This window comes from Miniopterus schreibersii (genome assembly GCF_964146895.1).
Source record: "Miniopterus schreibersii genome assembly, chromosome: 8".
Lineage (NCBI taxonomy): Eukaryota > Metazoa > Chordata > Mammalia > Chiroptera > Miniopteridae > Miniopterus > Miniopterus schreibersii.
Genome location: NC_138109.1, coordinates 77525684 through 77548414, shown reverse-complemented (window position 1 = coordinate 77548414; position 22731 = coordinate 77525684). Strand labels below are relative to the sequence as shown.

General features: G+C 40.7%; 2 protein-coding genes across 10 annotated transcripts in view; one reads left to right on the top strand and one right to left on the bottom strand.

Moving 5' to 3' along the window:
• The window catches only part of LOC308561261 (testis expressed protein 56-like), a gene marked incomplete at its 5' end in the record, with an annotated part of 33500 nt that extends 14789 nt beyond the window's left edge, over nucleotides 1-18711 (top strand). Inside the window, 2 exons of the mRNA XM_081146048.1 lie at nucleotides 12649-12871; nucleotides 18592-18711. Coding sequence (XP_081002174.1) covers nucleotides 12649-12871; nucleotides 18592-18666 — 298 coding nt within the window. The 3' untranslated portion in view covers nucleotides 18667-18711. The remainder of the gene's footprint in view (nucleotides 1-12648; nucleotides 12872-18591) is intronic.
• The window catches only part of ECI2 (enoyl-CoA delta isomerase 2), a 29174-nt gene continuing 19024 nt past the window's right edge, over nucleotides 12582-22731 (bottom strand). For 8 of the 9 annotated variants that reach the window (XM_081146046.1, XM_081146047.1, XM_081146045.1 and 5 more), the window contains 5 exons: nucleotides 22055-22157; nucleotides 21187-21307; nucleotides 17099-17188; nucleotides 15678-15821; nucleotides 12919-15088 (listed from right to left, as the gene is read on the bottom strand). In XM_081146046.1, coding sequence (XP_081002172.1) covers nucleotides 14933-15088; nucleotides 15678-15821; nucleotides 17099-17188; nucleotides 21187-21307; nucleotides 22055-22157 — 614 coding nt within the window. In that variant the 3' untranslated portion in view covers nucleotides 12919-14932. Of the gene's footprint in view, nucleotides 15089-15677; nucleotides 15822-17098; nucleotides 17189-21186; nucleotides 21308-22054; nucleotides 22158-22731 lie in introns of all 9 variants that reach the window. The other variant, XM_081146040.1, reaches the window with a different exon arrangement.

Below are 22731 nucleotides of genomic sequence, written 5' to 3'. Positions count from 1 at the left end.
AACTCATTTAGTCTTTGTTTGTTTGTTTGGGAAGGTCTTTGTTTCACCATTTATTTTGAATGATAGCCTTGCTGGATATAGTAGTCTTGGTTTCAGATCTTTGTTTTGCATTACCTTAAATACTTCATGCCATTCCCTTCTCGCCTGTAGAGTTTCTGATGAGAAATCAGCTGACAGCCTTATGGGAATTCCTTTGTACGTAACAGACTGCTTTTCTCTTGCTGCCTTTAAGATTTTCTCTTTGTCTTGAATTCTTGGCATTTTAATTGTGATGTGTCTGGCAGTGGGCCTCTTTGAGTTCTTCCTGCTTGGGACTCTCTGTGCCTCCTGAACTTGTGTGACTTTTTCCTTGACCAGGTTAGGGAAGTTTTCTGCCATTATTTCTTCAAACAAATTCTCTCTCCCTTGCTTATTCTTTTCCCCTTCTGGCACTCAGCATGTTGTCCCACAGCTCCCTTAAACTGTCCTCCTGCTTTTTAATTGTTTTTTCTTTTTGGTTCTCTGATTGAGTGATTTTTTCTCTCCCATCTTCTAATTCACTGATCTGATCCTCAGCTTCCTCTAATCTGCTATTTATTCCTTCCAATGTATTCTTTATTTGTGCTATGCCATTCGTCATTTCTGACTAGTTCTTTTCATGCTGTTGAACATCCTTACAATCAGTATTCTGAACTCTGTATCTGACAGATTGCTTATCTCCATTACATTTAGTTTTTTTTCTGGAGACTTCTCTTGTTCTTTTATTTGGGGCTTGTTTTTTTTGTTTCCCCATTTTGGCTGGCTATTTGGGTTGTTTCTATGTATTGGGTGGATCTGCTAGGACTCTCAGTCTTTTTGGAAGGTCTCTGGTGCAGGCCAATGTCAGACACTGTTTGTGACTAGCCTGAGTACCCTGTTTGGAGCTACCAATAACTCATGGCATGTGGTTCCCTCTGCTGGGCTGGCTTGTTGTTCCCTATGCTGGGGCTGGGTTTGTTTGGACAGGACCAAGATGCACACCAAAGTCTGCTTTTCCAAGGCCCAGGTCCAGAAGCAGATCAGGCAAAGACTCAAAGCTCCCAGAGGTTTGCCTCTGCCTGCAGGGTGATTGATCTTAATCTCTTAATGAGCCTCAGGCTGTAGGCCACAGCAAGGTGTAAACTCCACAGGGTGGGGCAAGAGGTTTTCCAGCAGGGTGGGGCAATTGCTTGCCCCCCAGGAAAAGCTGCCTGGCAGGCAAAGTCTGCCTGAGAAAGATGTCTTCTGCAGTATGGGGGAATGACTCAGCACAGGAACCCAGCCAGCCAGCCTCTGAGCTCTGTCTCCAGAGCCTGAAACCTTAGATTCTTCTCACACAGCTCTAGTCCACTCTGGCCTCCCTCTGCCAGAGCCCAAGGTGAGTGGCTGCACATGAAACTTTGTGTATCGGCTCTTTAAGAGGGTGCCTGCATTTCCAGCCATCTCTCCCTGGCAGACAGAAACCCTGCCGCTTTTCACAGCCAGATGTTATGTGGGCACCTTTCTCAGCTCTGGTGCTCTTGGCTGGGAATCCCTGCCTGGGGTTTAGGCCCCAGAGTCCTCAGTGTGAACCCCCCACAGCTGAAATATCCCTCTGGACCTTCAGCTGCTGCCTGTGGGAGCCCAGCCAGCCCTCTGGTGCCTCTGCACTTACTCACAGTCTCTATGTGGTCTCCACTTTTCCTCCTTGGTTATGAGGGTGCTCTCCAGCTAGTCTTCAGTTGCAGTTGATTATTCAGGTGATTGTTCTCTATTTTAGTTGTAGTTGCAGTTTGGTACTGGGAGACTGTCAGTGTAGCTTCCACTCAATGAACTGCCATCTTGGAATCTCTTTTTCTTCTAATGCAACACTTCCTATTTCTTATCTTTTTGATTATAGCCATTCTAACAGGTATGAGGTGATATCTTATTGTGGTTTTAATTTGCATTTCCCTAATAATTAGTTATGTTGGACATTTTTTCATATGCCTGTTGGCCATCTGTATGTGTTCTTTGGAAAACTGTCTATTCAGATTCTCTGCCCATTTTTTTATGGTATAAATATTTTATTATAAAACAATTTTTGAGTTGTCCAAAATTGGCAAATCTAGAGATCACTGTTAGAAGCAGTACAGGGCACTAGTGAGAAACGCCCATGGGGGACTGGTGTTGAAAATAAGCTAATAGTAAAAAGATATGAAGCACATCAGGAAATCCATCTCTATAAGAGAGAGTAAGCAAAGATAGAAGTGAGAGAACTTCCAGTGGAGAGACTAAGAAAAAAAGAGTAGTTTCCAAAGGACTTCAAAGTAAGTATGTAAAAAATGTTCAGGAGACAACAAGATGGTGGCATAGGTAACCTTGGTGCCCGCTGCCTCCCACAATCACATCAAAATTACAACTAAAATACAGAACCGCCCTCACTCAGAGCCTCCTGAGATCTGGCTGAACGGAAGCCCCACAACCAGGGAACTGAGGGAGCATCGAGACGGTAGGAGGGGCGGAGACACGGGCGGATCGGGGCTGAATTGGAGACGTGGCCGCGGGCCACACCCGGTACCACAGTTGAAACCTGGGAGGGAATCTCAGCGGAGGACGTTTCCCAGAGGAGAGAGGGGTCCCAGCCCCACAGAGGCCCCCAGCTCAGGGCTCCAGGGCCAAGAAGAGAAGCCTCCACAACTTTGGGCTGTGAAAACCAGTGGGGACTGTGGCTGAGGGTCGGGGAGGCTGCGGGAGCCCCAGCAGCTCCTCTTAAAGGGCCCGCGCATGGACTCACTGGGACGCTCCCTCTGAGCCCAGCGCCGGGCAGCAGCCTGAAGGGACCTGGGACACTCGGGGAGGAACTAACCTGCCTGGAATCCAGGCAAGGGGTGGAGGGGCGACTTCCTCCCAGGCAGAAGGGCTGGCGGAGGCCATTGCTCCTTTGGCGAGTCCTTCCCGCACACAGCCGGCAGGCAGGCGCCATATTTGAATCTCAGCACCCGACTCACACCTTTGGCCCCGCCCCTCCCCACCTGCAGCTCATCCAGGCCATGCAAGTGGCCTCTCGAGCCTCATCTTGAGACTTTCCTAAAATCTCTCAAACAAGCAGCAGTGTGCCCCATACGGCTTGATAAGTGGCCCCAGGCCTGGCATGAGCAGCAGCCTGCATTGGCTCATAGCTTGGCCTCTCCTGGACAATGCCAAGCCCAGCACAAGTAACAGTCATCTATAGACTGCTGTGTAGCTCATGCTGGGTAGTCCTGGCAAGGCACTGGCACAGGCTGACTTTGCACCTCTCCTGAGGCCCCAGAGACAGTGCACCTGGTCGTCAGACTCGACCACACTGTATTCCAACCCTACCAAATCCACGAGTGACACACTCAATGGGCTGACTCAGTGAATACCAAAGCCCCACTGAAGTAAATCCTGCTCCATAGGGGTATCTCCAGCACAGCAGCTCTTCAGCTGTAGTTGTAGCTGGTCCTCACAGCTGATTGGCCGGGGGGCGGGGTCAATTCCTCCCAGTGATGCCAAAAGCAACCAAAGCTCACCTACAATAGGACAGTGCACACAGCCCACGCGGGAGCACCTAGAAGGCCCAGCTCAGGTGACTGGGGAGGCTAAGCCACTGGACCCTACAGGACATCTGCTACACAAAGCCACTCTACCAATTCCAGGAGACATAGCAGCTCTACCTAATACATAGAAACAAACACCTGGAAGCAGCCAAAATGGGGAGGCAAAGAAACATGTCACAAAGGAAAGAACAGAAGAAATCTCCAGAAGAGGAACTAAATGAAATAGATCCAAGCAAGCTAACAGATATAGAGTTCAGAATTTTGTTTATAAGGATGTTTAAGCATACTATTAGGGAAATAACTGAGAAAATCAATAACATAATAAAGTACCAATTTGAAATAAAGGCTACAGTAACTGAAATGAATAATTTACATGGAATCAACAGTAGAGTAGAGGACACTGAGAATCAAATCAGCAATTTGGAACATGAGGAAACAAAAAACAGCCAATCAAAAGAGCAAAAAGAAAAAAGAAGCCAGAAATATGAAGATAATGTAAGGAGTCTCTGGGACAACCACAAGTGGCCCAACATTTGTATTATTGGGGTGCCAGAAGGAGAGGACAGACAGCAAGAAACTGAAAACCTATTTGAAAAAATAATTACAGAAAACTTTCCTTACCTGGGGAAAGAAATAGACTTACAAGTCCAGGAAGCACAGAGAGTCCCAAACAAAAGGAACCCAAAGAAGCACACACCAAGACACGTCATAATTAAAATGCTTAAGGTTAAAGACAACGAGAGAATCTTAGAAGCAGCAAAAGAAAAACAGTTACCTACCAGGGAGCTCCCATAAGACTGTCAGCTGATTTCTTAACAACAGAAACTTTGCAGGCCAGAAAGGAGTGGCAAGAAATATTCAAAGTGATGAAAAACAAGAAACTACAACCAAGATTACTCTACCCACTAAAGCTATCATTTAGAATTGAAGGTCAGGTAAAGAGCTTCTTAGACAAGGAAAAGCTAAACGAGTTCATCACCACCAGACCAGCACTACAGGAAATGTTGAAGGATCTTTAAGGAGAAGCTAATGAACAAAATAATCTGACAAATAAAGTAGACCCAGAGACATTGAAGCATGCAACAGATGGTTGTATCTCAGAAGGAAGAGAGAAGTGGGTGGAGGGTGGGAAGAGATGAACCAAAGAAGTTATATGCACATATGCATAACTCATGGACACAGACAATAATAGGGTGAAAGCCTGGGGAGTAGGTGTGAGCGAGGTGGAGGGTGTCAATGGGGGGGAAAAATGGGATACCTGTAATACTTTCGACAATAAAGAGAAATTAAAAAAAAAAAAGAAAAAATATGTTCAAATAGATAAATGAATCAACTGAACTTATACTGTTAGAAATGATAAAAACAGAGTGAGCAGACTTGAAAATAAGCATATATTCTAAAAATGTAATATACTGCTATCATAATTGTAAAACTCAACAGAGCATGTCAAAATACATTAAAGCAAGAATTAATAAACTGGAAGATGAGTTTAAGAATGCAACTTGTTTTTTTTTTCTTTTTGAGTTGTATAAGTTCTTTATATATTTTGGATATTAATTTCTTTTTTTTAAATTTTTTTTAAAAAAATATATCTTTATTGACTTCAGAGAGAGGGCAGCAGAGGGAGAGAGAGATAGAAACACCAATGATGAGAAAGTCATTGGGGATCGAGCCTGCAACCCGGGCATGTGCCCTGACCGGGAATCGAACCCCGATCTCCTGGATCCTAGGTCAATGCTCAACCGCTGAGCCACGCCCGGCTGGGCTGGATATTAATTTCTTATCAAAATATAATTTGCAAATATCTTTTCCCATTCAGTTGGTTGTCTTTTGTTTGGTTGATTTTTTTAGCTGTTCAGAAGATTTTTAGTTTGATGTACTCTCACTTGTTTATTTTGCTTGTTTCCTTTGCCTTTGGAAACATATTCACAAAAACACCTCTGAGATCAATGTCCAGAAGCTTTGTTCCTATGTTGTTGCTTTTTCTATGTATTTTGTTGTTTCAGGTCTTACATTCATGTGTTTAATCCATTTTGAGTTCATTTTTGTGTATGGTGTAAGATAGTGGTCTAGTTTCATTCTTTTGAATCTGGCTGCCCAGTTTTCCCAACAGTATTTATTGAATAGACTTTCTTTCTCTGGTGTATATTCTTGCCTCCTTTGTCATAAGTTATTTGCCCATGTATGTGTGGGTTTATTTCTGGGCTCTCAGTTATGTTCCATTGACTTAAGTGTCAGTTTTTCTGCCAAAACCGTACTAGTTTGATTGCTTTGGCTAGTATAGTTTGAGATCAGGGAGTGTGATAGCTCTGGCATTGTCCCCTGCGCTCTCCTCCCTCAGGATTGCTTTGGCCATTTGGGCTCTTTTGTAGTTCCATACAAATTTGAGGAATTTTTTGTTCTAGTTTTGTGAAATATGCCATTGGGATTTTTATGAGGATTGCATTAATTCTGTTTATTGCTTTAGGTAATGTGGACATTTTAACAATGTTATTCTTTTAATTCAGGAACATGAAATATCTTCCCATTTTTTGTGTGCCTTCCTCAATTTCTTTCAGCAAGGTCTTTTAGTTTTCAGCATACAGGACCTTCACCGCCTTTGTTAAGCTTATTCGTAGGTAGTTTATTCTTTTCATTGTGATTGCAAATGGGATTGTTTTCTTCATTTCTCTCTCTGATATTTTCTTGTTAGTATACAGAAATGAAACAGGTTTTTGTATATTGATTTTGTATTCTGCAACTATACTGTATTCCTTTATTATTTCTAATCGTGTTTGGTGAAGTCTTTAGTGTCTTCTATATATAAAAGAAGGTGATTCTCAAACAGTGACAGTTTTACTTCTTCCTTTCCAATTTGAATGCCTTTTATTTCTTTTTTTTGCTTAATTGCTCTGTATTATGTTGAGTAGCAGTGGCAAAAGTGGGCATCCTTATTTTGTTTCCTATCTTAGAAAAAAAAAGGTTTCAGTTTCTCATCATTATGATGTTAGCTCGGGGTTTGTTCATATATGCCTTTATTATGTTGAGGTACTTTTCTTCTATATCCATTTTATTATTAAGAGATTTATTTAACCATAAATGTATATTTTATTTTGTCAAATGCTTTTTCTGCATCTATTGACATGATCATATGATTTTTATCTTTTATTTGTTAATGTTGTTGATTGATTTGCAGATGTTGAACCATCCTTGCATCCCTAGAATGATCCCACTTGATCATGATGTATAATAATTTTAATGTATTGTCATACTGATTTGCTAGTGTTTTGTGAGAAGTTTTGCACTATGTTCATCAGAGGTACTAGCCTGTAATTTATGTTTTGTGATCTTTGCTTGGTTTTGGTATCAGGGTAATGTTGGTTTCATAAAGTGAGTTAGAAAGTATTCTCTCCTCTTCAACTTTCTGGATGAATTTGAGGAGGACAGGTATTGAATATTCTGTGAATGGTTGATAGAATTCACCAGTGTAGTTACCAGGTCCTGGACTTTTGTTTTTTGGAAGGTTTACGATTACTGCTTCAATTTCCTTACTAGTGATCAGTCTATTCAGGTTTTCTAATTCTTCTTGACTCAGTGTAGAAAGGTTTGTATGCTTTTAAGAATGGCTCATTTATTTTAGGCTGTTCAATTTGGTTGCATATAGACATTCATACTATTACTGTAAAATCCTTTGTACTTCTGTGGTATCCATTGTAACTTCCCCTCCTTCATTTCTGATTTTCTTTATTTGAATCTTCTCTCTTTTTTTCTTAGTAAGTCTAGCTAGAGATTTGTCAATTTTGTTTATCTTTTGAAAGAACCAGCTCTTTATTTTATTATATTTTCAATTGTCTTTTTATTCTCTATTCATTCCCTCTCTGTTTTTTATTATTTTCTTTTTTTCTACTGACTTTAGACTTCATTTTTCCTTCTTATTCTGGTTCCTTAAGGTGTAATGTTAGATTGTTGAGATTTTTCTTTTTTTTAAGTTGGCCTATATTGCTATAGATTTTCTTCTTAGTATCGCTTATGCTGCATTTCCAAAATTTTGGTATGTGATATTTTTATTTTCATTTGTCTCTATGTATCTTTTTAAAAATCCTCACCTGAGGATATGCTTGTATTGATTTTAGAGAAAGGGGAAGACAGACAGAGAGAGCGAGAGAGAGCGAGAGAGAGAGAGAGAGAGAGAGAGATTGATGTTAGAGAGACATTGATTGGTTGCCTTCTGTACATGCCTCAACCAGGGATCGAACCCTCAGCCTAGGTATGTGCCCCAACTGATAATCAAACCCACAACCTTTTGGTGTACAGGATGATGCTCCAACCGAGAACCCTGTCCACACCTCTCTATGTATGTTTTTATTTCTCCCTTGACCAATTGCTCAGTGAGATATTGTTTAATTTCCACATATCTGTGATTTTTCCAGCTTTCTTCTTGTAGATGATTTCTAGTTTCATGCTCTTGTGGTCAGAGAATATGCTTGGTAATGATTTCAACTTTCCAGAATTTATTGAAACTTGTTGTGCATCCCAACATGTTCTGTCTTTGAGAATGTTCCATGTGCACTTGAGAAGAATGTGTATTCTGTCATTTTGGGGCGGAAAGATCTAGGAATATCTATTAAATCCATGTGTTCTAATGTGTCATTTAAGGCTGATTTTCCTTGCTGACTTCTTTTTAGAAGACTTATTCACTGGTGTTAGTGGGGTAATAAAGTTCCCTACTATTACTGTATTACAGTTAATGTCCCCCTTTCTGTCTTTTAATTATTACTGTATATATTTTGAGTGGGTGCATACATTAATAACTTTTGTGTTTTCTTGATGTATTTTCCCCTTTATCATTAAAAAAGTCCATCTTTGTCTCTTTTTACCATTTTTTGGTCTTGAAATTGATTTTGTCTGATATAAGTATGGCTTCACCCACTTTTCTGTGGATACCATTTGCTTGAAATATCAACTTCCATCCCTTCACTTTGAGCCTATGTTTGCCTTTGGCGCTGAGGTGTTTCCTGAAGGCAGCATATAGTTCGGTCTTGTTTTGTAATCCAGCCAGTTACTCTGTGCCTTTTGGTTGGTGAGTTTAATCCACTTACATTTAGGGGATTATTGATATACGAGGATTTACTGCAGCCATTTTATCTTTTGTTTTCTGGTTGCTCTGTATCTCCATTGTTTCTTTCCATTGTGTTTGTGTCTGATATTTTAGTTTGTTGGTTTTCTATGCTGTTTTTCTCCATGTCTTTTTTTATGTTTTGTGTCTCAGCTCTGGACTTTTGTTTCATGGTTAGCATGTAATTTATATAAAATGCCTCAAGATAAAATAGTCCTTTTTCTTTTATTTTTTAAATTAAAAAAAAATCTTTATTGATTTCAGAGAGAGGGAGGGAGAGAGAGTTGAAACATCAATGATGAGAGAGTCATCATTGATTGGGTTAGGAATCTAGCTTGCAACTTGGGCATGTGCCCTGACCGAGAATTGAACTGTGATCTCCTGGATCTTAGGTCAATGCTCAACCGCTGAGCCACGCCCGGCTGGGGTCATTTTTCTTTTTTAAAATGTATCTTTATTGATTTCAGAGAGGAGAGAGAGAGAGAGAGATAGAAACATCAATGATGAGAGTCATTGATTGGCTGCCTCCTGCACGCCCCCTACTGGTGATCGAGCCTGCAACCCGGGCATGTGCCCTGAATGGGAATCGAACCTCGATCTCCTGGATCCTAGGTTGATGCTCAACCGCTGAGCCACGCCGGCCGGGCAAAATAGTCCTTTTCCTTTGCGAGCATCTCATCTTCATTTGCCTGTACACATTTAGTCCTTTTTCTTTTCTTCTTTTATGTTTTGTTGTCATAAATTATCTCTTTATGTTATACATTTGTTACCAAATTGTGATAGCTATAGTTATTTTTAATGTTTTTTCTCTTTAAAATTATGTTATAATTGTTTATTACCCTATTCTGAAAAAAAGTTGCATTTTTCCTGCTTCTGTCTGTAACCTTACTCAAAATTTTGTATATTTTTGTCTTTGTGGTTCAGGTAGAAGAGCTCCTTTCAACATTTCTTGTGATGCAAGTACTGTGGTAGTAGGATCCCTCAGCTTTTCTTTGTCTGGAAAAACCTTTATTTCTCCTTCATATCTAAAGGATAGATTGCTGGATATTATTCTTGGTGGTGGTTTCCCTCTTTCAATATTTTGAATATATCGTTCCACCCTCTCCACTCCTCTTGGATTTCTACTGATACATCTGATGGGGTTTCCTTTGTAGGATACTGTCTTTTCCCCCCTGGCTGCCTTGAGAATTCTTTCTTAAAGATTAACTTTTGATTGTTTTAATATAATGTGTTTTTGCATTGAGAAGGTATTTTTGCATTGAGATAATTAGGTGGTCTGTTAGTTTCTTGCGCTTGAACAACCAGCTCTTTCCCTAGGTTTGGGAAGTTCTCATCAATTATTTCTTCCAATATGCTCTATTCCCTTTTCCCTCTCTTCTTCTCGGGGATACCCATTATCCATACGTTGTTTTTTTCTAACAGAGTCAGATAGTTCTTGTAGAGTTCTTTCATTTAAAAACAAATCAGTTCTCTCCTTCTACCTGAGTCAGTCCTAGATTCCTGTCTTCAAGCTTGTTAATTCTCTCTTCCACTCGGTCTGCTCTGTTTCTGGTGCTTTCAATGCACTTTTCATCTCATTTATTGAGTTCTTCAGCTCCAGAATTTGTCTGTTTTTTTTGTTTGTTTATTTATTTTTTATAGTTTCAACCTCTTTGGTAAGGTATTTCTTTTGTTCATTAATTTTCTTCCTGGGTTCATTGACTCACCTTTCTGAATTTATTTTGTATATCATTGAGTTTCCTCAAACTGCCATCTTGAATTCTCTGTCATTTAAATCACAGTCTTTCGTGACTTTGAGCTTGGTTTCTGGAGACTTGTCATTTTCTTTCTGGGTTACCATGTTACTTGATGTATTGTTCCTCTGCTGGCACATTTGAAGTACTGGGCTCTTGTTTAGTTAGTGTTTTGACCATAACAATTCAGCAGGTTGATAATTATAAGTTTTTCTTTTGTTTTCCAGTAGGTAACACTATAGTGCAAATTTTTGTTTTCTCTTATCTCTGTTGTGATTAGAGGGGGGTTCCTTTGTCGTGGAAATTGACTACTAGGCGATGGGGGTGGTGGGTTTGTCCAGGTCACCTTGGTCTCAGGGCACTGCCTCCATGGTGGGGGGGATGTGGAGGACAGAGCGAGCCAGGCTCACGAGCCTGCAGCAGTGCTGACTTGTTGCTAATGGCTTACAGCCCTTTGTGCTGTTCAGTGTTTCTCATTGCTGCTACCTTTTCCTCACAGTGGTGGGGGCAGTGGCTTCTTGGGCACTGATGTTGCTTCTGCCCCTTACCCTCTGGTGGGCCATAGTGTGTAGGCTGCAGTTTGAGGTCCAGACCCTGACTCCTCCTCTGCCACTCCAGCAGCTGCTGACCTGCCGCTGCACACTCTCCCCATCTTGCCTCCCCTACACACTCCAATGCACCCGCCTGCAGATATACTAATGTGTGGCCCTCTCAGGCATGTTTGTGTGTTGATCAAATGAGCTTCTGTTGGATTATAGATGTCCCACTTGTAAATTTAGGGGAAGATACAAAGGAGTTTCTTATTCCACCATGATGCTGACATTACTTTCCTCAAGTGTGTGGTTCTTGACTGTGAAGCAGTTATGGGTCAACACAGGATTGACATGTGTTGTCTTTTGTCACCTGAGTGTTCACATTATTATATCTTTGTATGTCAAATAACTTTGGATTGTGTCATGGGCATTATAAATATTATGTTGCACGGCCCCTGGCTCCTGTTGAGATGACCTGGAGAACGTTATGCTTTGTTTTCAACCTGGTCAGGGTCATACTACAAGCTTTCGCTTGATCTTGTGTGGGTGGTGGTTAAAATGCCAGTTCAATTGTCAAAGCCTTTAATGCTTTGAGTCTGTCCCATTCATAAACCTGATCCTTGTGTGGTTCCTACACAGAATTAGGGAAGGTCTCTTTCTCTCTGCTAGGGGATTCTCCTCTCACTCTCACTTTGGCCCCTACGGGATACTTTTCTTAGTTAGAAAGACATTCTTCCTTACCTCAGATTTTATTTAGCAGCCGCATTATGGCCACTACCACACTGCTCCACATGCTCAGGAGAGATCTCAGCAATCATTTACTATTCCCCGCAGTCTGATGCTTTCCTGTGAGATGATTCTCCGTACTGATGCCCCACCACAATCATCTGCTTTCAATTTCAGCATCCTCAAGTAATATTTCATATTTTTTTCAAGAGATTTTGGTTGAAATTAGTGAGATAGGTGGTCACTGGCTCATGGTGACACAGTGAAACTGGAACTCTGCCACTTATGGAAGTTTGACCCTGGAAAAGGTATTTAAATCTCTACACCTCTGGATCCCTACTTGTGAAATGGTAGCAGCAACATTACCTACTTTTAATTTTTGGCATTGTTTTTTGAAAATAAAATGTGATTATGGGCATTAAGCACTAGTAACAGACAGTAAGTACTCAATAAACATGGTTATTACAATTCATGTATGTTCTATAAGAGTGAACATTTTGGATTAGGATTACTGAAATTAAAAGGTTAAAGGTTTGTTGGGTTGGCTACCTGGATGCTGATGCTTGAAGGTTAAAAAGGAAGGAAGATATTTAGAAGAGCAAAATATTTTATGCCAGTTTTGCAGCCATTGAAATGATCCCCTCATCATTTTCAGTTGCTACATATGGCGTAGTCAAAACAGTTTCAAGGACAGTTAAAGCAGCTTGCAGGTGTGCCTTTTATAAAATACCAAGTTAAATAAGAATGAAGCTATTCAGGGTGGGGCAAAAGTAGGTTTACAGTTGTATGTGAAAGTTTATTTCTGTATTACTATTAATTATTGTCTTATTTTCCATATGAACAACTGTAAACTTACATTTACTCCACCCTGTATAAAAATAAGGAAAAAATTACTGATCTAGAACACTGCTTTCCAGTGAAATAATGCAATTTTCCCTTCATGCCTGTTTGTTAAATTATGGAGAAAAAATGAAAACGGTTTTTATTTTCTGGTAATATACTGCTTCCATTTGCTCCCTTGCTAGATGGCTGAAAAGGAATATGCAACCAACTGAAGATCTTCAGTCAGTGATCCGGAGGCTGTCCGTGTTTGGGCCAATTCAGTCAGTGAAGCCCTGTGGCCGGCAAAGCGCGATAGTGGTGTTTGAGAGCCTGGCGTCGGCCTGCAAGGCCGTGAGCGCTCTGCCAGGCGGGACGCCCGGCACGATGCTGCACTGCTCCTGGCAACAGCCATTCATGCTGAAAGATGTAAGGCTCCCCACCACCAAAAACATACGTAAGTTCTTCTTTTTCTTACTGTAAAAATGTCTATTGCAAAATGCAGCCTTAAAGGAAAGCAAGGTTCACATCCAAATGAAACGCATGACACCAACTTGGACTTCTGAACACACCGTGGACGCTGTGCTGGGGATGCCAAAGCCCAGCCGTGAAGCCCTAACTGAGTCATCTCACCACACAAAAGTAAACCTTAACCTTCTACACGGACATTACACACGACGCTGGCATAGGATTTGCTCAAAATAACATTGCAACAGGATGTCAGATAATTACTGTAGGTTCGTGAAACTAGTTTGAAGTAAACAATCACAAGCCAGGAAGCTCCTCACAGGCAGGAGTGCAAACCGCACGCTGGAGCCGAGGAAGCAGCCAGCCCTCCCGGTTTCCAGGCAGACCCGTCACAGGGATGCTGCGAGAGCTGCCAGGCTACATACGCTACAGGCTAACGAACAGAACGGGCTCTTCTTTCTGGCAACGCTTAAAATCGAAGCAGGAAAAGTCTTACTCAAAGGCAGCAAGAGGTACCTGGTTATGGAAAAATTATGCTCTATTATGTGTGTGATATGGTGAGACTGCTAATTTCAAAAGACTGCAATAGGTCTAGTGTATTAATTTTTTTTAAAGTATCAATGGTTGACTCAGAGTAAGTTCTAAAATGATCTTTCACGAAACGCTTACCACTCCAATGAAAACTCTGACAATAAAGCTATCTACGTCGTGGTGCTATAGAAGTCATTTTGGATCTCTCCAAAACCCCTTTCCCCCAATTCCTTGATTTTTATGGAGTCAACTTTGAATCCCTCAGCTGGTGTTGAAGTGTAACAAATCTGCTGCATACTAAAAACCACTGGCTACAAAACAGCTCTCAACAGTTTCGGAGCATCCAAAATAAGCACCCTATGTACTGCCCACCTCTTCCCATTGATTGTTTATGTAAAATATTAAATTGTAATTTTGCTAAAAAAAAAAAAAAAAAAAAAGATGGTTAGGGATAGGGCACCTTTTAAATTAACTTGACTATTGTACAGAACTGTTGCTACCTCAATAATTAAAAAAAAAAATTATTGTAGCATCAGTGTAGCAGGAGAGCAACTGTAGCTGCTTCAGTTTCCACCAGCATTCTTACGGGGAAAGCAATCATTTCCACAAGTGGGGATTTAAGATAAATGCCACACACCTAACAAAATTCAAATTGTATAATAGCTGTAATTCTAAAAAATGCATCTTTTGACTTGGGTAATTCTATTTTGGGAATAAAAATTAGATGTGGAAGGCTAAGAGTGCCAGGTTCAACACGTTTCTCAAAGATGGGTGAAATTCTTTATTGGGCACCACTGTCCTGGGTGTTACCAACTTTTGGTACTGGGCACTAAATACATCCCCATGACAACCAAAAATATGCCCCAGCATTCCCAAACACTGTTAGGTGACAGCACTACCCCAGCAGAACCACTAGCATGGTGTCATCAAATTCTATGACCAACTGGCTGCTGGGCAGGGTGGGAGCAACAGCCAGGGTCGCTAAGGCCCGGCACATGGAGAGGCGTTGAGAGGTCTGAGGCCCCACGTGGTCCAAAGCTCCACTGGAGTTCGGAGTTGAACATCAAACCTATGTAAATATTTTTTTAAGCATCTCCTTTTTTCAAAAATACCTCTTTATTGATTTCAGAGAGTGGAAGGGAATGAGAAAGATAGAAACATCAATGATGAGAGAGTCATTCATCTGCTGCCTCCTGCACGCCCCCGACTGGGGACCGAGCCTGCAACCCTGGCATGTGCCCTGACCGGGAATCCAACTGCTATCTCCTGGATCCTACCACTGAGCCATGCCAGCTGGGCAAACCTATGTAACTTCCTAAAGCTTGTTTTACATAATTTTTAAAATTAGGGCTCTTAGTGAATATAATGATCATAAATGATGATTCATCAGTGAAAAAAAGGCACAGTGAAGTTAATTTAGTTCAAGTATTGGAAATCAGAAATCACAGTACATCCCCTCCTTTGAAATGCTTAACTTTGCTGCATCAGTCATCACAGTTTTGCTCTTTTGGATAAGAAGTTCATGGCTGCATTTATGCATTCGTCTGAGACCCATCTTTTCTGGAGGACACTACTTTCTTCAGCATTAACAGCATGTAGCTTTTCTTTCTCCATACTTCTGATGACTTGTTTTGAAATTCTCATGGACTAAAAAAACAAAAACCAACAATAAGGTTAGGAGGTATTCTAATAGAGTGGGATTATTCTAAAATTCTGATTCTTGTTTCTCCACTGTCCACTCATCCAGTCGGACACCAAGATATATGTATGATATGAGACAGTGCTTCTCAAACTTTAATGTGCACACAAATCACCTGAGACAGATACTACAGCTTCTGATCCCAGGATAGCATTTTGAGCAGCAAAAATGTCTATCAGTGACTAGCTATCACACATGAAAATGAAAGTGCTCCATTAAGAATCTCCTAAAAGGGAACCTCTCTTATCTGGCTTCTCATCTAGATTCAAGACTAAAAGTATGTGGCAAACACTGCCCACCATTCTCAAAGTTATGCCCAGAAGGATTGCCCCTCAGTCTTCAGATCACAGAAATGGAATACCTATCTGATAAGTTTATAAAAATCAGTATGGCTAACATTATGATGATAATTTTTAATCTCAAATTTAGATGAACTTAAAGCCAACCAAGATGATATGTCTTGTTTTTTTTTTTTGCTTATTTTCTTAGGGTAAATAAATTACTTCCATGGTTCATACAAGTAAAAAAAATACTAACATTTGGGGGGAGCTTTGAATATGCTTTCAGCTTAGTCCAGACTTCTTTCTGAAAAGTACTATCAGGAAAAACTTCAGTAACAAGTCCTTGAGCACACGCTTCTCTTGCTGTTAACTTCTTCCCAAAAATAAGCATCTCTGTTGCCTGAAATGAAAAGCAAGAGTAAGAAAATAACTTAATGAAACAAGGCTCAGTTAACTTCAGAATTAGTTGCTTTTAGTAGACATAGGGGAATTTACTTATGGTCTTTGGAGGTTGCTGGTATTTCTCAGAGGGAGACACTGATGACATCAATAGGCAATGGTTTGCAAACTGTGTATTGAGACCATCTTAGGCTCTCTCGGTTTGTAGGGGTTGCTGCCGCTGTGTGTGTACATTGGAGAGGAGCCTGGGGCAGAAATGACCTGAAGCAGATGCTAATTTTATAACCCATGGGAGCTAGGATTTTCTGCTCTATGCACTATACACAATTATTAAAAAAAGAAAAAAAATCATGGTCCTAAGAAATGCCAACCAACCTTTAGGATCCCTAACTTTCAAGATTCCCTTCCCTGGAAATTCTACCCAGTGGTCAAGTTCTGACGGGTTTCTGTTACCTGCACAGGTACTCGAGTTAGTTCCATTTGACTGAAGGAAAGTAAGACTAATATTCAGTTTCTAACAAAACTGAGGCCACTGAGATATATCGTTCTCTACGCTTGCAATTTCTCTTCCAGGAAAGTAAGACTATTTCATAGCCAAATGCTTCTAGCCCTTAGGGTTGGTTCTACCCAACGTTTCAAAGTTAAGATCTCTAAAACAATTGAGGGCATGGGACAGAACAAAGAGACTTAAAACCTCTGTAACAAAACCCTAACGGCAATGAAAATAGGCTCCGTTCCTCCCCTTTCAGATCTTGAAGAACATTTGCTGAGCCTCTCCCTGCCCCAGTCTCTGGCGCGGCATGACCCCTGTGGAGCCATGTGCACAGCGTGGCAACTGTTTTTCATAAACGCAGGGACAGGCCTGAGCAGCCACCAACCATTCCAGGAGCCTTAAGACCCTGAGAAAACCAGCTGATGAAAAGGCTCTTGTGACTGGAAGTGGGGAAGCCCCACGGCCTCCCCCGGGCGGCTACTCCCCACGATTCGGAAAGTGGAGATGTCGCTGGGTCACTGCCAGCGCCTGATGCTTATCGGTGGGGAGGCGGCCCGCCCTGCACGGGGGAGGCCACGGGGGGCCCCGCAGCCGGCGGAAAGGGACAGCTCCCCACGCCACACATTTCCCACAGCCCGCTTCTTCATCCGAAAACTCTGAAGCCTTGAAGAGCAGAGGCCTTTCTTCTCTTTTGTTGCATTATTGAGGTAAAGAAGAGAGTTTGGGATTACTTTGGGAATAGAGACGAGTCATTAAAATTTCTCTCTAAGGTTTCCAAAGGTTACCTTGGCCGGGCCCATTATCTTCGGAAACGTGTAAGAGGAACATCCTTCTGGACTTAAGCCTAGGTCACTAAAAGGAGTATGAAATGTTGCCTATTTGGAGAAAAAAATGAAAAAGAACGTAATTTTTGTATGCGATTTAAAAAAATAATTATTTGTCTATATTCTCACAAAAGTTGAGAAACTTTAAAAAAATTAGGATTATTGTTATATACACACAAAATTCATTTTTAATGTATGCAGTTTGGTAAGTTTTAATAAATGTATAGTTATATAGCCACTACTGTAATCAAGATACAGAATATTTCCATCACCTCCAAAAGTTCCCTGTGTCCCTCTGCAGTCATCCATTCCTCTCACTTCCAAACAACCTCTGATCTGCTTTCTGCCCCTAAAATTTTGACTTTTCTAGTAAGATATAAACTGAATCATACACGGTGTAGCCTTTTGTAGGCTTCTGTCCTTAGCATAAGGATTTTGAGAGCTGCCGTGTTGTGTGTGTTACCAGTTTGCGCATGGTACGGATGTGTTGTAATCTGTTTATCCTGTCATCAGCTGAAGCGCTGGGTGTCATTCACAGTAGTTTGGCTCTTACAAATAGGTTGTTATGAACATCTGCGCACAGGTCTCTGCAGGAACATGCTTTCAGTTCTCATGGAGTGGGACTGCTGGGTTGCGTGGCAAACGTAAGGTTTAACTTTAGGTGGTGGGCCATTTAACTTTCCCACCAGCAGTGTGTGGGTTCGAATTGCTCCCCAGCCTTGCTAAACCTGGTTATTATCAGTCTTTTTAACTTTAACCATTCTAGTAGGTTTCAATTTATGTTTCCCTAATGATTAATAATGTTGTGTGTCTTTTCAGGTACTTACTAGTCATTTGTATATCTTCTTTGGTGAAGTAGCTATTACAAGTACTTTGCCCACTATTTTTAAGTTAGATTGTTTATCTTTTTATTATTGAGTTGTAAGAGTTCTTTATATATTCTGGTCACAAGTCATTTTCTTAATGGTGTCCTTCTTGTATGTTTTTAAGAGCCATTTATACTTTATTTTCTGTGCACTATTTGTGCCTTCATTGCCCATTTTCATATTAAGTTGGTGACCTATCACTTTTTAGATGTATTTAGAAAATATATGAGAGATTAGCCTTTATTATGTGAGCTGAAAAACTATTTTCTCAATCTGTCATTTGTCTAAATTTTGCCCCAGAGGTTTTTTGATTGGCTTTAAATACTAGAAACTATTTCAATATTGGTTGTTTAAAATAAGTCATTTTTAGTTTTTTTATATTTCAGAAATATTTCTGTGTGTTTCTTGATGAATATTGGCAATATGTAAACAGAATATTTAGGCTTCATTTCTTATTATCAGATATGGTGTTTTTATTGAATGACTATTGTTAGATGTAAATATATAATGTATGCAGCATATCAATCAAAATAATAAAAATATAAAAGTTATTAATGTCTTCTCTATCTCCTCTCCCCCTCCAAAAAGAAAGCTTATTCAAGAAAACATACCGAGAAGTCACAGCCTAAGAAACATAGCAGAAAACCGAAAATAAATAAATAAATAAAATAAAAACTAAAAACCCAACAACCATAACTAAGGGGCCACGTTCAGGAGCACACAAAGTGGCGAGGAGCAGCATTTAACTTATTCACAAGCATTATCGAGAAGCCTTTGGCTCGTCTGTAGGTGCAGTGGGGGTTGAATCTGATGCTCTGCTGTCAGATGCTCAGTGACTGCGAGTTTCTTCACTGCTTTGTGCCACGGTGTCCTCACCCGCAAAACGGGGATGAGCGCCTACCTCACAGGACTGCGGTGCGCAGCGAGTGACTATTACGATGGGCAGCAAGAGCGCGCCTGGTACACAGCTGAGTACTCAAAGAATTATTATTTCAATGATTTCAATCTTTTTATTAACTCTAGAGAAAATGTACCATCTGCTGATAGAGAAACAGGAATTAACTATTACCCATAACAAAGAATAATTTGGTTATATGGGTTAAATATTTTTTTTTGTTTTTTTTAAAAAATATATCTTTATTGATTCCAGAGAGAGGAAGGGAGAGGGAGAGAGAGAGATAGAAACATCAATGATGAGATAGCCACTGATCAGCTGCCTCCTGCACGCCCCCGACTGAATTAAAATAGGTTTTAATTTTAAATTAGAGAATGACTGGGGTTCAACCCGGGCATGTGCCCTGACCAGGAATTGAACCCCGATCGCCTGGATCCTAGGTCAATGCTCAACCGCTGAGCCACACCTGGCCGGGCTATATGGGTTAAATGTTAACCCAAGTTTAATATGGTATTTATTTATGAAGCTAGTAATGATAAATCCTATAAAAAGAATTCCTCTCTACTGGTTCTTACGTCTGTGTCATTCTCTAATTTAAAATTAAACCTATTTTAATTCAGTTGGGTGAACTCTAAGCAGTAGTCATTATTTGTTAAATATTTTACTTTGGGTCAAATCTCTTAGCATTAAAAATATATATGTTTATATTTATATTTATTATATTAAGTATATATTAAAAAATACGTATACAGGGTGTCCCCCCAAATGTAAACAGCTGATAGCTCAATTTTGAAAATGAAATGTATTTTAATAAACAATGTCTTTATAATTATTCAAAGTGTGTATACATTTTTTGGGGACGCTATACACACACACACACACACACACACACACACACATATACTCTCTAATTTCAATTTTAATTCCAATTTATATCATAAGATGGAAGTCCCGGAAATCTTTAAAAGGATAATGTATATGGCAGTCACTTTGAATACAGTGGGAGAATCAGGACAAGATTCAAATAAGGTATTTTCCCTCTGAGAAGTGGGGAATGAGACCCCCAAATTCAGGCAGGTATCCTCATGCCGCCCTGTTCAAAGCGGGTCAACTAATTGGTCACTTAACATAAAGAATGTAACCAAAGACTATTGATTTCTGCCTTCAAGCAGGAACTTCCACATATAAAGGTTAGGCAGTGTAGTTCCTAGAATTTCACTGGCTTCCATTATAAGAAAATTATTAATAAGACTTAGATCTGCCAACATGCCCAACTGGTTAAGGAAAATCCAGTAAAAGACAACCCAAAGAGTTAAGGACCCTATTATACAGTCCTGTCTATCGGTGGGGAAAACACCTCCAAACACAAGTGGGAATCTCATCAGTGGTAAAAACCACGTTTCCCACCAGGTTGTAGATCAGCAAATCTTACCATCACATAAGCAAGCATCACTCTAATAATCAGATAACCCTAGAAGTAGTTACTAGTTCTACAGTAAGAAGTTCTAGGGTAAAAGTTCTAAGATAAATGCTCATCACATCCTGCTTAATGACAAAAATTAGAAACAGCCAAGGGTTTCAGCAGTCAGACTGGTTAAATTAGTAAGTTAAGTAACTCAAATATTAGCACTAGTTATCTCTGAGTGGTGAGGTAACAAATGATTTTTAACTTTTTTCTTTGTATTTTTCAAAATTTTATTTTCTACTGTGACATATATTGCTATTGAAGTAAGAATTGATACTAAAATCTATATAGTTCAATGGTGAACACAAGGCTGAATTGTTCTGGGCAAGTAACTTCTCTGAGCTTCAGTTTTCTTATCTGTAAAGGAAGGAGTGAAAGTAGACAGTGCTTGAAAATCACCTTCGTATTCTAGAATTCTAAATTCCAGAACTCATTTACTTAGGGGAAAAAGTATCAAATAATCCACTCGTATAACCTGCAAGGATGCTACTCCCCACCCCCTCTCCCAACAAGCTTTCAAGGTCTCCGGACTATTTTAGAGTAATATGAAAATTGAATCACTGTTGTGTAATTTGATTAAAATATAGAACCCAAAGAGTTGAGACAATGTTCACAACAATATTGGTGTTTAGAAAAATTCAACTTAAAAATTCAAAATAAAGTGAGTCAAATTGGTAAGACTAATCCTTTGGGAAAAATTTAAATTTAGTCCATTCAACCACAAACAGTATGTAATCTGTTTACTCCTAGCAACAACAAAGGAGAGCTCAAAGGATCTCATTTTTACTGGCATTACTTCCTAAGTTTCTGGGAGCTAACCTACCCTGTCGGAGGCATACACAGCATCGAACAGGCCGAGGATGGTGACGGAGATCCCCACAGCTGGACCATTTACCATCACGATCAGAGGCTTCGGAAAATCGATAAAAGCGTCTACAAAGTTCCTGCAGAAATAGTAATAAAAGAGCATGTTTAGATGTTCCAAAGCAGCATTACAGAACTATAGGCAAGACAGCAGGACTGAAACAACAAACCCTGCTGGCAGGCTGGGTGTTTCCATGTCACCCCGCAGTGCCTCCCTCTTTCTGCACCAGATTCACCCAGGCCACCCCTCTGAATGGCACTCGACGGCAGCTCAGAGTGAGTCCTATACTTTGACTTGGTTCAGATCTTGGGTTCTGGGCAGTTAGGCCAGGACTGGAAAGCAGCTGTAGACTTGGAGATTAAGGCGGCCGATGGAGCATATGCGGCAATATCACAGCTCAGAGGGAATCAGAGACTCCGCGGGGATAAACGAGAGAGAAGACAGAAGCCTCGCATCCTCTGTGTTTTCTGAGACTACTTCGAAGTCGTCTATTACCAGAAATCATGGAAGTCATGCATTCCTTTGGCTGGATGATAATTTGCTAAATTCCTCTGCCTCAATCTGAGAGCATTTTATTTACTTTATTTGCTGTAGTTTACTTCTATGCTTTCCAGTCACTTCTCATGTAGAGCAGCGGATGCACAGGTAACAGAAGTTAAAGTGGCAGAATGAGAGCCTACCTGTCGCTAGAGGCAGTCTGGAGAAAGATGCCTGTTCAACGTCACAGTCACACTGACGCAAGAAGTATTTATTTCACTTTTGCTCAACTAGATACCACTTTGATGGATACGGGTGAGCCCCTGGGGTCGGAGAATGGCCCGCTTACCTCAGCAGGACGGCGCTGTCTTTGGCTTTCTCCTCTATTCCGCCAGGGGGAATATCGGTGAAGTTAGTCAGGTCATTCCCACTGCAGTAATAGTCACCGTTTCCTGTCAATAAAGCCAACAAACGCACCATTCGTTCATTCTGTGAGTATCTGCTATGTTCCAGGTTCTGTGCCAAGCACTGGAAACACTGGTGAACCAGCTCTGGTTCTTGCCCAATTTACAGATTAGCGAGTAAAGTAGACATTGATTTTAACACACACAAATAAATGTAAGCAATGCAGCTACGACACAAAGGAGAGGCACGGGATGGTGCTAGGCGTGTATGTAAAGGGGTACGGTTCAGTCAGGGAGTGTAGGGGAGGGACTTTTCTAAGGCAGGAACAACTGAACTGCGATCTGGACAGGCAGGGTTAGCTAGGAAAAAGGTGTGGGAAGAACATTCATGCAGAGGGAACAGCACGTGCAAAGGTTCCGTGGAGGGGTAACCCTGGTGTTTAAGATGGGTTCAAAGAAGTACCCCATGTCAGAGCAGAAAAAGCAGGGGGTGCGGAGGCAGGGAGCTGATGTAGGGTGAGACAGGTAGGATACAGCATAGGAGGCTTTGGAGATCCTTCCTTTGAAGAGCCACTGAAGGTCTTTTTATTTGTTTTAAAGTATAATTTACATACAATAAAAT